The sequence below is a fragment of the Rosa chinensis genome, chromosome 7 (genome assembly GCF_002994745.2).
Source record: "Rosa chinensis cultivar Old Blush chromosome 7, RchiOBHm-V2, whole genome shotgun sequence".
NCBI lineage: Eukaryota > Viridiplantae > Streptophyta > Magnoliopsida > Rosales > Rosaceae > Rosa > Rosa chinensis.
This window is the reverse complement of record NC_037094.1, coordinates 66,464,662-66,478,591: the sequence shown is the minus strand read 5'-3', so window position 1 is coordinate 66,478,591 and position 13,930 is coordinate 66,464,662. Positions and strand designations below refer to the sequence as shown.

Below are 13,930 nucleotides of genomic sequence, written 5' to 3'. Positions count from 1 at the left end.
ATAAAATCTTCCCGCATTCTTAGAACCAACAACGGGTCGGGTCAGAGTAGCACAGTCCAAGTCCAGCCTAATATTGATCCGTATCTGAACCTGGACGTCATCTCGTCCACATGGACCAACCTACAGAAGTCCACCACGTCTTACTCTACCGGGACGACGCAAAGCGCTACCGGCTATTCCCGGTCGGGTCCAGTATAACACAATTGCATCCAGGTTCATTCTCTAAAAGACAAAACCTAATCCCCTTTTCATATATATAAATTCACATTTGCCTTCCTTCTTCTTCTTCCCCAAACCTCTTTGATTCTCTCACCTCCAAATCCGCTCTCAGCTTTCAAGCTCTGTGTGCATGGAAACCAACAATTCTGGACGATCATCATCGCTTCGTTGGTTCCGGTGTAGCTGTTTGAGAAACTGTTTCCGCTGCTACTGTTGTTGCTTTCGGGCCTAAGGTGTTGATCAGTTTTTTCGATTTCGGGTTTTGATATTTTTGTAAGATTTTTGGGGGAATTGTCTGTGGTTATGGATTTCTCCGGGGCTCAGCCGGGTCTGTTTCTAGGGCTGAACTCGCATCAGAGTTCAATTCCGACGAATTGTAATCAATCCGTGCCGCTACAGCTGCTGAAGGAGGAGAATATTAGGGCTGAGAATGGAGACGAGCGCGAGGAGGAGGAGGAGGAGGAAGAAGAAGATGAGAGTGAGAGATTCAATCTCTTAGGGCACTCAATTTGCCCCAAAAGGCCGAGGGACTTGTCGTCACCCTTCAATCAGCCTCCTGCCAAGTGCGCGGCGGTTGAATCGGAGGGGCTGGAGGCGCGGCGGGCCGCGGTGAGGGCTTGGGGGAACCAGCCGCTTGCGGTGGCGGACCCGGAGATTCATGAAATGATGGAGAAGGAGAGGCGTAGGCAGTTCAAAGGTATCGAATTGATTGCTTCGGAGAATTTCGTGTGCAGGGCTGTGATGGAAGCTCTGGGCAGCCACTTGACGAATAAGTATTCGGAGGGGTTCCCCGGAGGGAGGTACTATACTGGTAATCAGCATATTGATCAGATTGAATTGCTCTGCTGTGAGAGGGCATTGGCTGCTTTTAGTCTCGATCCTGAGAAATGGGGGGTCAATGTTCAGCCTTACTCTTGTACTTCGGCTAATTTCGCTGTATACACTGGTCTTTTGCTCCCAAATGAACGGATTATGGGTTTGGATTCTCCGTCCGGAGGACACATGAGTCATGGTTATTATACTCCTAGTGGGAAGAAGGTGTCTGCCGCATCGATTTTCTTTGACAGTCTTCCTTATAAGGTGAACCCCCGCACGGGGCTCATTGATTATGATAAGCTTGAGGAGAAGGCGCTTGATTATCGCCCCAAGATACTTATTTGCGGCGGGAGTTCGTATCCCCGGGAGTGGGATTATGCCAGGTTTAGGTATATTGCTGATAAATGCGGAGCTGTGCTGATGTGTGACATGGCTCATATCAGCGGCCTTATAGCAGCCAAGGTATGGAAGTTGTTATCCTAACTCTAGTTTTATTTGATGAATTTGCAATCTATGGTTATGTATGTGCGATTTTGTTATTATTGTGTGATGCCATATTTGTAACTTTAGAGGAGAGGTGGGCAGTTTAGTTCTAATAGTCCTCTCACTTATTCGGCTATATATCAGACCTTATATTGTTTAATGCTCAGAGTCATTAAGTGATTTTACATTCTTATTGAAAGAGATGAAAAGACAAGAAATTGATTGATCCCATCAGATACCATATTCTGACCTCTTTTCCTGCTAAAAAGGTTGCCAGTTGAACTGTGCTAGTTTCAGCAAGTTTTCCTTTGAGCTGTTTGTTGAGTCTTGATAAATGATACTAGAAAGTGCATTAAGTGAAACATATAATATCATTTATCATCTTATAGTAATATATAACTGAAACTTATAAATCCATTTATCACTGATTGAGCATAAGTGATCCTTAAGTATGTTATAATAACTAGAAAGTGCATTAAGTGAAGCATACAATATGTGAGAAGATTATGCAAATTGGTCTTAGGATTGGCTTTATGGTTCTCAAGTGTTCTTTAGGTTGTTTTTTGGTGGGTGTTAAATTTTTGTTTCAGTGGAAGTGTAATCCAAGTAAGGTGCACTATGAGAGTGTTTCCATTCTTTGAATAGATGCTTGTTCAGTTAAAAATGCCATGTCGTGGATTCTGTGCTTCTTGACTCTAATTTCTCATTTTTGTATGCTTTGTGCCGCCTAGTTGTATGCAATTTGTTCTAATGTTATGGTAATACTTTGTAAAGATTTGAATCTCTATTGAGAGATGATAACAAACTTATGGCTGTTTTTGGAATTGATTGTGTGTGTGTGTGTGTATGTATACATACCTGCAAACATACATTCACAGTGCTGTGTTAGAATGTATAATCTTTTACTTTTGCCTTCTTGTATGGGATTGTCTGTTTATTGCTAAATAACCATGGAATAAGGAAATTTGGCTGTTTAAAAACTTCATGTGATTTTGTACATTTGGCTAGTTTTCATATGAGCTTTTCGACAATTGGTAAATTATTTATCATTCATAGTAAAAACTAGCAACCCATTTCCCAAAAAGTGCTTCTACACTACGAAATCAATATTTAATTAGTTCCATAAACTCAAAAACTAAGTGCTATAGTGTTGCTCGACTCTTTAGGAGTTTCAATAAAGAAATTATCTTTAGTTCCTGAAAGTGATCTTGCATAAGAGTATGCTTTCAGTGTGTGTGCCCATGTCCAAAAGAAGTTAAAATGCTTATTCATATTATGTGAATTGATAGGGAGCAGGAAATCCTCTCAGGAATATTATGTGTATGTATAAGACACTGGATTAATATTAATTGGAAAAAAAAAAAATGTATATGTAGGAATGTTTCTGACTTATTTGCTATTGTCTACTACAGGAGTGTGTTAGTCCTTTTGATTATTGTGATATTGTTACGTCAACAACACACAAAAGCCTCCGGGGTCCTAGGGGAGGTATTATATTTTACCGGAAAGGTCCAAAAAGAAGGAAGCAAGGCATGCATCAATCAAATGGGGATGGAAATAACCTGTATGATTTTGAAGAAAAGATAAATTTCGCTGTTTTCCCATCGCTACAGGGTGGTCCTCACAACAACCATATTGCTGCTCTTGCCATAGCCTTAAAACAAGTGGCTACTCCAGAATATAAAGAATACATGAACCAGGTCAAGAAAAATGCACAGTCCTTGGCAAATGCTTTGTTAAGAAGAAAATGCAGATTGGTTACTGGGGGTACCGATAATCACTTGTTGCTTTGGGATCTTACAGCTCTTGGTATAACAGGTATTAATGATAACCAGCCCATTTTTCACAGGAGTGGGGTTTAAAAATTATTTATCTGCATAGCTGTTGAGTTTCATAATGATTTTTGTCCCACATCAAGAATCTATGAGTAGGTCAACATTCAAATTTACCTCCGAATCTATATTTCAATACTCGATTGCTTCTTAATGAAAGCTGATTAGCTTTAAGTTCAACAAAAAGTTGCCTAGCATTGAACTTTTGGTTATTAGTAATGTTCGACCAAAGGTCTACACAGCTGTACAGGAAACACAACTCTGGCATCTAGTAGAGTTAAGGCTGTTTCAAAATAGTGAAAGTTACATATAATCAAGTACTGCTTTAAGCCATTGTTCTTAGGATCCTTGACAATACTGTTTCAAAATTTGAAGAGTTGTGAGGATGTACGGTTTTTTTCCCGCCATTTGGAGTTCAATTTTAGTTATCAGAACTCATAGCTTTAAGAGGAGCAAATCTATAACTAATTGATTAACTCAACTGTGGATGATAGTTGATGGTCTCATCTGTTGAATGATTATGTCTGTTAAACACTGTCATATGAGCACGTATTTCTCTGTTCCATTTTCTATAGGTATCTGCATAGATTTGCAAGCATCCAAGTGCTCCATTTTTCACTGTCCCTTCATCTTATATCACTCAGTTACCTTACTTTTCTTATAATGTGTAATTTTGCAGTTCACTGTCTAATTCTTATCATCTTTTTAAAATATAGGGAAGAACTACGAAAAAGTTTGCGAGATCTGCCATATTACTCTCAATAAAAGTGCCATATTTGGTGATAACGGAGCCTTTTCTCCTGGGGGAGTTAGAATTGGTGAGTAGTAATTTTGTCTTTATTAGTCTTAAGGCTTTAGACTTGGTCATTCTGGCCGCTTGAATTCCATCATATGGGATATTTACGATCTCCCAGTTTTCTTGTATACATGTCATTTTACCCAAATTGCATTCTGTTTTTCATTGTATTTCTTCACATGTATTGCTGGATGTTTATATAAATCACTCAACCGGCATGCCTTACTAAAGTCATTTGTTTATTTTTGATATTTGGACTTATTCCTATTTCAACTGCTTTCTCAACACCAGTTTTGTAGCTGTTTGGTCATCTTATTTTGTATTAATATTAAGTTTCCTTGTTTGTTTTTGCAGGTACCCCTGCTATGACTTCACGAGGTTGTGTTGAGTCTGATTTCGAGACAATTGCCGACTTTCTTCTTAGGGCTGCCCAGATTACTGTTGCTGTTAAGAGAGAACATGGAAAATATCAGAAAGAATCTCTCAAAGGTCTCCAGAACAATAAAGATATTGTTGAACTTCGAAATCGTGTTGAAACATTTGCTTCCCAATTTGAAATGCCAGGATATGATACTTGTTGAACATGTCACATCTCTAACGCATCACACATTTTTTGGTTTCATTTGTTCTGTCGTTGAACTGATCCCTTGTAAATTACAGAGGAATACTGAATCTGTTACCAATTTCCACAGGGTAGTAGTCTTTGCCAGATCCTCCTCAACTATTTCTCGATGTTTTTTCTGTATAAATTATAGAAAGCAAAAATCTCTCTATTTTATTTATTGGGATATCTGGATTTATATAAAGCAGTCATTATGGGATTTGTCCGTGTGTCAGTTTGGTTGTCAAATTCTACTTGGGTCCTTTTTTTATCTGGTTGGCATTGCTGAACTTTGTAGTTATTGCACAACAGCAGTTTCTTCCTGTAACAAAGTATAAGTGCATTTACTCTTTTATGTCAGATGCTCCTCCAAATTCTGGCAAATTTTGTTTCTTTATTGTACCTGCTTCTCTTTTTGGAAGAATCATAGTAATAATTTCATACACAGCCTTCATTTTTTTTGTTTGGTGTTTGGCGGTGTGATTATTATGAGCCGCGGTTTGCTGCTGCTTTAAGGATGATAATGTTTTCTTGGGTCAGAAAGAACAGAGGGGGAAACTCTGAAAAAGAAGTTGTTTTCGGCTCTGGCATAGCTTTGCCTTTGCCTGTGCCTTTGGCTCTTTGTTTTTTCCCCAATGGCATATTTGTTTATTCATCATATCATATCAGTGTTTGTTGTCTTTTAGTTTTTCGCTTTCGCCTTTATTTTATTAATTTCACTTATGTTGGACGCTGCTATGGATCCCTTCAAGGGAGGCAAGGCATGAATTTCCGGCAAGGGACAAAAAGCATGAGATACGGTTGAGAAGAAAGAAAGTGACCCTAAATTTTGTGCTCTCTCCTATTTTATTATTATATTTTCCACAAAACCCAAATCGAAAACCCAAAGAAGGGGGAGGAAAAAAAATGATCTTTGTGTGTGCTAGAGAGAAGGAAAAACAATTTTTTAGTATAAAAAGTCTTTCAAGCTAGTTTGCATGTCACTTTATTGTGTAATTCAATAATCGAAACTGTTCATTACTCAATTCTTTCTTTAAATTATTCTCTATTTACAAAAGATCATATTCTGAAGAAAATCGTCTAATTGGATTTGTATTGTTAAACGCATTCCGTTGAACAAAACGTGAAATAAATGTCATAATCTACTGACAAAAGATCATAATGGGTCAAAAAATCGTCTACCGATCTGAATTGTGTCGGATTGTCGGAATAAAGATAATGATAGTCAGGTAGATAGGCAATTTTAGATTTGACTAACTTTTTGTAGGAGTAATCTTTCTTTGAGAGCGGGCAAAATGTGATATTGTGAACTCTCCTTTATTATTTAGCAGGGTGAAGAAGAGAGATGTGATGAAGTTGTGTTGGGGTGAGAAGAGGTTTCATGATCAAGGCCATTGCTTTCGAAGAGAACCGAATCAGACAAAAGCTTCTTAAGATCAAAAGAAGGTGCTTTTTGAAAATGAAAAAGCAACCCAGGAATCTCACACACCCCCTTCCCTACATACTACAGTCCTAAGCCACCCTTTTTCATCATTCTTTCACAACAAGAATCATTACTCATTTACTATAACAACTAAATACCACTACTACTCTACACACTCTATACCCCTCTCTATTGAACGAAACAATAACCCAACCCAACCCAACTCAACAAGAGGGAAATCTTTTCAAAACAAAAATAATATCTTAAAGAATCATATCATATCCATTAATTCTAAATAAAAAAATATATGGGATTTGTTTTTACATTTTTAAATGGGAATTTTGATTGTGCCCTCTAGCCTAATATAGTAACAAGAACCTTCCATTCCAAAATTCTCTTTGGCTCTCTTTGTTCACCCAAACTCTTTTTTACTTTTTAACTTTTTCTTCTTCTTTTTGTATTTTTTAGTCATCCTAGATGGTGTTTTTAGATTTGCTCTTTGCACAAAATTGTTTTTACATTCAATCTTCTCTCACCAAAATTGTATTTCTTTTTAATTTAATTCTAACCACAAATTTTATAACTTTAATTTTTTTTAGAAAGTGTTATATCTCACGACAGAATTTTCTTTTACATAGATGTAAAGAATTTTCTTTTTGAGTCTTGGAAAACGAGCCAATTCCTGAAGATGTTTGTTTAAGTTGAAAAAACATGGGGTTTATATTTTACTAATTGACAACGTACTTTTTTACTTTATATTTTCTCTTACGCAAAATTACATATCTTTTTTACTTTGTTTTGACAGCAAAATTTGTAACTTTAGTTGACTGCAGAATTTGGAACTTTAGTGACGTATTATTATCTCTTTTATATTTTACTAATTGACAACGTGTTCTTTTATATTAGATTTTCTCTCACTCAAAATTACATATATAATTTTTTTTTTTTACTTTGATTTGACTACGTAATTTGTAACTTTAGTGACGTTTTATCTCATGACGAGAGAACTTCCGAGTTCAAATTCTATTCCGACAATATGACTAATTATAAAAGAAATAGTAAATTGTGTCGCACTTTTAAATATAGTGAATAGTAACTAGTACCTATTTTTAAAAAGGAGTAACTAGTAACTTTTAGGACAAAGAAGAAGAGGCAAACCACAAGAAGAAGAGTGAAAAAAAAATAGAGAAAGAACATTTCAATACAAACAGAAGGTAAAAAGGGTTAAAAAGGTACAACAAAACCCAACTACTAAATTACCTCTCTCACTCTACCCTGTAATTTTTTTCTTCTTCATTTCTTGACAAAGTTTCTAACCTCTCACTTCACTTCACTTCACTTCACTTCTACCTATGACTGCAAAAGTCCAAAAGCTTCTTCCTCCCTTCCACAATTTCATCCAAGAAATCATCAAGTTGGCTACTGATATTCTCGGCACCAGATCTCAGCACCCCAAAACACCCTCTCAACTTGTCCACTCTCTCCCTAATCCCACTTTCACTCTCCCAATCCATGATCATCGCCGCCGTCCCCTTCCTCTCCATCTCCCCTCTCAGCTCCTCCATCGCCATCTTCGACCGCCGGAACTCGTCCATCAGTATCCCCGGCCTCTCGCTGTTCTGCCCGATCTCCGCCGCCACCCTCTGCTGCAATCTCGCCGTCGATATCATGAACGGTGATCCGAAGATCAAACACCCCTCGTACCCTCCTCTGCAGAAGCTCGATTCCGGCCAGCAGAACACCAGTCCGTACAGCAAGATCATCAGCAGCAGAGTGCTCACGTTTCTCATTGCGTACAGCACTCCCCGGAAACCATTGAACCCGTTGAGCTTCGATTCGATGGAGACTCTCTCGTCGAAACGGAGCGACAGAGGCTCGATTCGGGTCTCCATCATCGCTCTGTTTTCTTCTTCCAATCCGAAAGCCTCGCGCCGACAGCCCGAGATGGCGCGCACAACCTGTTTTGATGATGTTTATTGAATTAAAATACATGAGGAAGATGATCAAGCAATATATGTTGTGTTTGGATTGGGATAGAGTTGATAACAAACCTGGCGGGAGAGCTGCGGGGTTAGATTGCGGTGAGAGTCGAGCGTGGAGGTGATGTTGCAACCGGAGGTGTAGTAGTTCTCCATGGAAGAGATTGCGGACTTGAGGACATGAGAGGCTTCCCAAAGCTTGGAGCTTTCGTCCATGTACTCATCAAGCCACTTGTCCCCGACAGGTAAATGAAGCTTTTGGACAAGCAGAGTCAGCTGGGAGTGGAAGGATCGAAGAAGCGAGAGAGCCCTTTGGAGGAATTGGATTGACATGAAGTTGTTGGAGAGATAGACCCTTTCGAGATCGTCGATCCCGCGAGTCAGAAAGGAATAGAAGCCATTGACAGAGTTGGTGGAAGAAGGATCCATTTTTTTTGTTGCGATGGTGTTTTTGGTGGGTGGGGGAGAAAGTGAGAGTGGGATAAAAAAGGAAGAAGAGGGTGATATTTAAATGGTGAGACTTGAGAGAGGAGAAGGAAGAAGAAGAAAGAAAGAAAGAATGGAAGGAATGGAAGAATGGGAAGGAGGGAATATCTTAGAAGCTCAGGTTTCTAAGGTTGAAAACGATTGTTGGGAGCAATGATGGGTGTTTCCTACAGAGGGGAAAGGATGAATGGTAATATGCCATTTTCATTGTTTAATGGGATGGAAGATTAAAAAAAAAAAAAGATAAAAAAAAGAGGGAGATTTATAGAATTGGAAAATTACACAAAGAAGCCTGAAGACCCAAAAAAGGAAACACTGTCAATCACTATGAGTATGTGCTTCTGTTTGAGATTTGAGAGAGAGAGCGAGAAGAGAGGGACTAGCTGATTAGCAGAGAAGTGTGATACTTATACAGCAAGAGAGAAGAAGGCATGAAATTTTCATGACCTCCAGCTCCCTTCCAATTTCTTACTTTTCTCCCACTTAAAATAAGGCATGCCAATTGCCCATTATCTATTTTATACACATTGAGAGGCATAGAGGGTGGGGATAGAGAGAGAAGATTTTTAGAGAGAGAGAGAGAGAGTTGGCAAGTGGGTATGTTATTAGTTTAGTTGTAATTGTGTATCTCTTTAGATTTGAGGTTATTGGGCTGTAAACTGTTTGACTAGATTGACTGGGTTTCTGGGTTTTTAGCTTAGTAATCTACTTGTGTAATTACATAATTACTGGTCAATTTTACTTGTAATTTGTTTCAATAATAGTTTTTTTTGAAGGTATGAGTGTCTGTTTGTGTGTCCACCTTTTGGTTTGAGTGCTCTCTTTGGCTTCTTCTTTCCTCTTTTTCTTCCTCGAGCTACTGACTTTGCTCCTTACATCCCCTCTATTCTCTATTGAGATTTGTGGGTTTGTAGTTCCTAGATATTTCTTGTTTTGTTGATTTTTTCAAAAGGGGAGAAAGACTTGGAATGATGAGGTTCCTTGTATATGAGAGAAGAGAGATCTTGTAATTTGTAAAACCTTTCTACCATGCATAAAATCAGTCTTTTTAGGACACATTTTCTCCCCCTTTTAATATTAGCTTAATTAAACTAATTGGGGACAAAATGGATGATGCTTCTTCATTAATCATGGCCCTTAGCCCCCTCAACTTGAATTGAATATCAATGCAAATACACCATAGTTTAATCACGGCCGTCCGTTCGGTACACCTTCGGACCCATCTAACGGCGGAGAAAGTAAATCTTAATGTGAATGATCAAATGCAGGGGTCCCAAAATTTGCTGCAGTCCACTGAATGTTGTTGGTTATGAATGATTGAGGGGTTTTCAGGCATTAATCTACGGCTCTAAACATGTTTAAAGTAACGAGGGTGTATGGTTTCTTTATCAAGCATTATGCTTAATAATTAATAATAGTCTCTATCTTTTATTTTATCCAAATATTTATTATTTCTTGATGTGAGGAGGGGGAGGGGGACCAGGAAATCTAATTTATGTTGGGGTATGCGACATTTTACTTGGAATTTTATTTTAGTCGGGTGCTCGTGGGTTTTGGAAAATAGGACACCTTAAGAGGATGTTGGTCTTTTGAGATTTCATTGGAAAGTGAATAAGAAGAAGCTTAGGACCAGTATTTATGGGTATTGTATTGATCATCATATATGGTTGTGTGTCCCCAGATACTTGGTTTAGAGTATTTGCCACATCTCCCCAAATTACTACCCATCTATTCTTCTCCTTTTATATCCACAACAAGAATATATAATCTACATTACTTAATTTACCCTCTTATATTTTTCTCGATCAACAAACCTAAACATCACCTCTCGTTTGAACATTCATTTCTTTTTTCACGTATTATTATTTCATTCCACATACCATTTATGAAAAATGAGAAATAAAGCTCTCAAACGTTTGTAGACTATGAACAAAAAAGTAGTGTTATTTAACGCCCACTTAGTATTAAGATAAGGAACAAAGCTACATATGAAGTGGTCTTCGCCCCTGGTTTACATGCATTGCATGTCTCATTGAGTCATTTTGATTTTGACAACACCTCCAAAAGTATATGTTTTAGTTTGAACTTTGGAAAGAGATGTTCATTGTTTTTTTTTTTTTTTGAAAAGGGAAAGAGATGTTCATTAGTCCCCCAAAATTTTGATAGGAGCTCTACCACAAATTATGTTTCTTAGAGTAATGTCATAAACACTACAATTAATAATGTCTTAATTTATTCATACCAACTAATGTAGTATAGTCGTTTAGTAATTAATTTGATCTACTTTAAAAGGTAAGTTATCTACGGAATTTGGTGTATAAAATGATTAAATCTAAGAAGACTTTTGATGTACTCATGTTAATGAAAAAATTAGGTGGCATGAAAACTAGAAGTTTTCACCAAATTAGAAGTTGGTAGATCAAACATTTGTAGTTCGAACGCAAATATGTAATGATTCCTTTTCCATGTACCAAACCCTTCACCAATTTACTAGTTTTCTTTTTTCTTAATAAGTGTCACAAATTAGCTGTAAATTTTATTTTGGTAAGTCACCAAAAGTAGAAGTTGCCCGTCCTCTACTGTCTTAATCGTTGCCCTTTAATTTTGGGGGGGTCTTTTCCTCTAGCTAGAAAGGTACAACTGAAAATAAAAAAACTAAAAAGACTCTTACTCGACCAAAAACCAAAAAACAAAAACAACAAGTCTCTCTTTAACCACAAGTCTCTCTAGGGTTTCCATTTAATTTGTAATAAATGGGAAACCGAATATGAACTAGCCAGTTTTATTATGATGGATTCATAGTACATATAGGATCTCGTGCATTAAATATTTGCACAGCAGAAATGAGAAACCCAGACTGGTTGTAGCAGTTTTTGATTTTGATCTCTTTGCTTTTTCTGGGAATTTTTCATTATGATAGCTAGCTTTACAGTACCATGAAAGTAGATCTTTAATTTTCTGATCTGGGTCAAATTGTTATAATAATTTGAATTGCTTCACCTACCGGAATCTCATCCCATATAGATTGCTGTACCTGGCCAGACTCACCATTATAGACCTGCATTGGCAAGTGAACCAGTTGTTAATGGCAGAATGCATAAAGGAGGAGAAACCCTTTACTTTAAAAATCAGTATTTTGTTTTGTTTTTATTTCACTGGGAGTACTGAACCTTTTGTTTGATTCTTTGAACAAGTTTCAAAAGAGAATCATACATATTTTGAATCCAACAGGACAGAATTCTTTTAGGGTCGGAATGCTGAACCAAAAGAAAGCTCCAGATGTAAGAAGTTACCTATTTTTGCTAAGCAAACAAAAAGGACTTGTGAGAATCAAAATATTGCCAAGTGAAAATGAGGTAGCTGCATGTGGATTTAGGATCTGGCTTTGTGGTACGTGTGGGGTTCGGTTTGCTTGATTAGTAATGGTAAAATTATCTTATGGTAAAATTAAAAAGCCTCACTTATCAATATGAGGTGAGAAAAAGAAAGTAAAAGCAATTGATGGCCAGATTTGGCCAGCAACATCTCTTTCATCCCCATCATGATAAAGTCTTTATATAAGAAGAATGTTTCATTTTCTTCTTAATGAGCTTAGATGGATACAACTGGATTGGTCCAAAGACTCAACCAGGAAAATGAGACCAAAGAATGAATTGAATGATTGTTTAGTTCAAATGTAAAGGATGCACCCACCCCCTCCCTCCAACAATAAAAACACACCCAAAAAGAAAAAAAACGATAGTAAACTTTGGAAGAAGGAATGTAATTGAGGAGAATATGTTGATAAACTGTTAATTTGATTCCATATGTTTTGGTAGGTATAGGTAGGATGTGTGGATGGTTTTGGCATTTCAATATGATAACATGTGAAAGTCATCATTCCTGAAAACATTATCTATACATACCAACAAGTTATAGAGGAAATGTTGCCATAGAGAAATTATTTAGTGTTTTCGATATTTGAATTATCGTTTTAAGCATTTAGTTTATTTTCCATTTGATAGTGATCCACTATTGAAGATTTTATTAGTTTCAAAGAATCGATATTCTTTCTAGTGGCATGGGTATCCTTTTCATTTGGAGTCCTTTATTTGTTTAAAAGGTAAGTTTGTATCTCCATTTTTGTTTCTATCATCCTTTTTTGCTTTAGTAGCTAGTAAACAAGGAGGCATGTGAAAGTATTTCTGAGACAGCGCGCAGCACATTTATTTTTCAAAAAAGGGTGTGCGTTTGATCTGATATATCTGTGAGAATTACTCTTGTCTAATCCTTTACTTTATCTTAACAAGTTCTTACATTTCATATTTGTACATGTAATGGTATATGAGTTGAATGATACACTAGCTAGTTAAACAATAGTGTTTAATTAAAAATTATTCCTTTCCGCACTTAAATCTAAATCAAACGATAATTGAGCAAAAATTTCACGTCAAATAGCTATTAACTGCAAGAACACTAGTACTAGTTAAAACATTTTATATTATAATAATAATTTCTTTTAGAAAAATTTCATTCCAAAATTGTACCAATTTGTTGCTCATTGAGGTTTTGTACCAATTTATTTTTTGAATAGGTATAATAATAATGAATTGATCAAAATACAAAACTTCTTATGCATTTACGTATATAGTGCTCCGGTTTGCAAATGTGTTTATTCCAATTCACATCTCTTTATTCGATTAATATTAGAGCTATACTAACTTGAAGGCACTTGAGAAATTCTCCTTTGTCATATCTTAACCCTTTTTAAAAAGAGTTCTCTAGAATTTAGTGTTACAAAAGCGTTGATTTAGCTATAGATTTTTGGACTATATGAAAGATGATATGTCCGGCCATTATATCTCCCAATGAAATTAATTGGTGTCGAAAACTCTTAGCTACGCGGAAAAGCTATCTATTCCTTAATTCCAAACAAATCTCCATTCCAAGTTACTTGTGTAGCACCAACTCCAACCCTAAACACTACAACACCATAACCAAGTTTACTACTTAAACCCTACTCTCTTCCATACCATCCATTTTTCCTGTTCGAATCATCGACCAGATGAGGATTGAGGAATGAGGAGTGTAAATGTTTGTTCAAAATTTTATGATATGTCGGGGAGGTTTAATTAATCAGGACAAGACTAGTCTACAAAAGTGTGCGAATGATTTGTGGGTAGCATACGTGGGGATTTCCAAGTACACATCCTGTGCTCCTCTTGTTACATGGAATTGGAACCCACCATATATCAATATTTAGAACTATCGATTTAGACATTCATCCTCCTATTGATTATTTGAGGCAGCTAGCAA

At 36.8% G+C, this 13,930-nt stretch overlaps 2 protein-coding genes across 2 annotated transcripts; one reads left to right on the top strand and one right to left on the bottom strand.

Annotated features, from left to right (window-relative positions):
• The first annotated feature begins 235 nt into the window (after positions 1-235).
• LOC112176912 (serine hydroxymethyltransferase 7) lies at positions 236-4,967 on the top strand. Its single transcript, XM_024315046.2, has 4 exons — positions 236-1,497; positions 2,931-3,336; positions 4,067-4,168; positions 4,501-4,967. The coding sequence occupies exons 1-4, from the start codon at positions 523-525 to the stop codon at positions 4,725-4,727; spliced, it is 1,710 nt and encodes a 569-aa protein (XP_024170814.1). The 5' UTR covers positions 236-522; the 3' UTR covers positions 4,728-4,967.
• A 2,377-nt stretch (positions 4,968-7,344) lies between these two features.
• Positions 7,345-9,055, bottom strand: LOC112175401. The gene is made up of 2 exons (XM_024313076.2): positions 8,222-9,055; positions 7,345-8,128 (listed from the first exon to the last, which is right to left on the bottom strand). The coding sequence occupies exons 1-2, from the start codon at positions 8,576-8,578 to the stop codon at positions 7,517-7,519; spliced, it is 969 nt and encodes a 322-aa protein (XP_024168844.1). The 5' UTR covers positions 8,579-9,055; the 3' UTR covers positions 7,345-7,516.
• Positions 9,056-13,930: the final 4,875 nt, after the last annotated feature.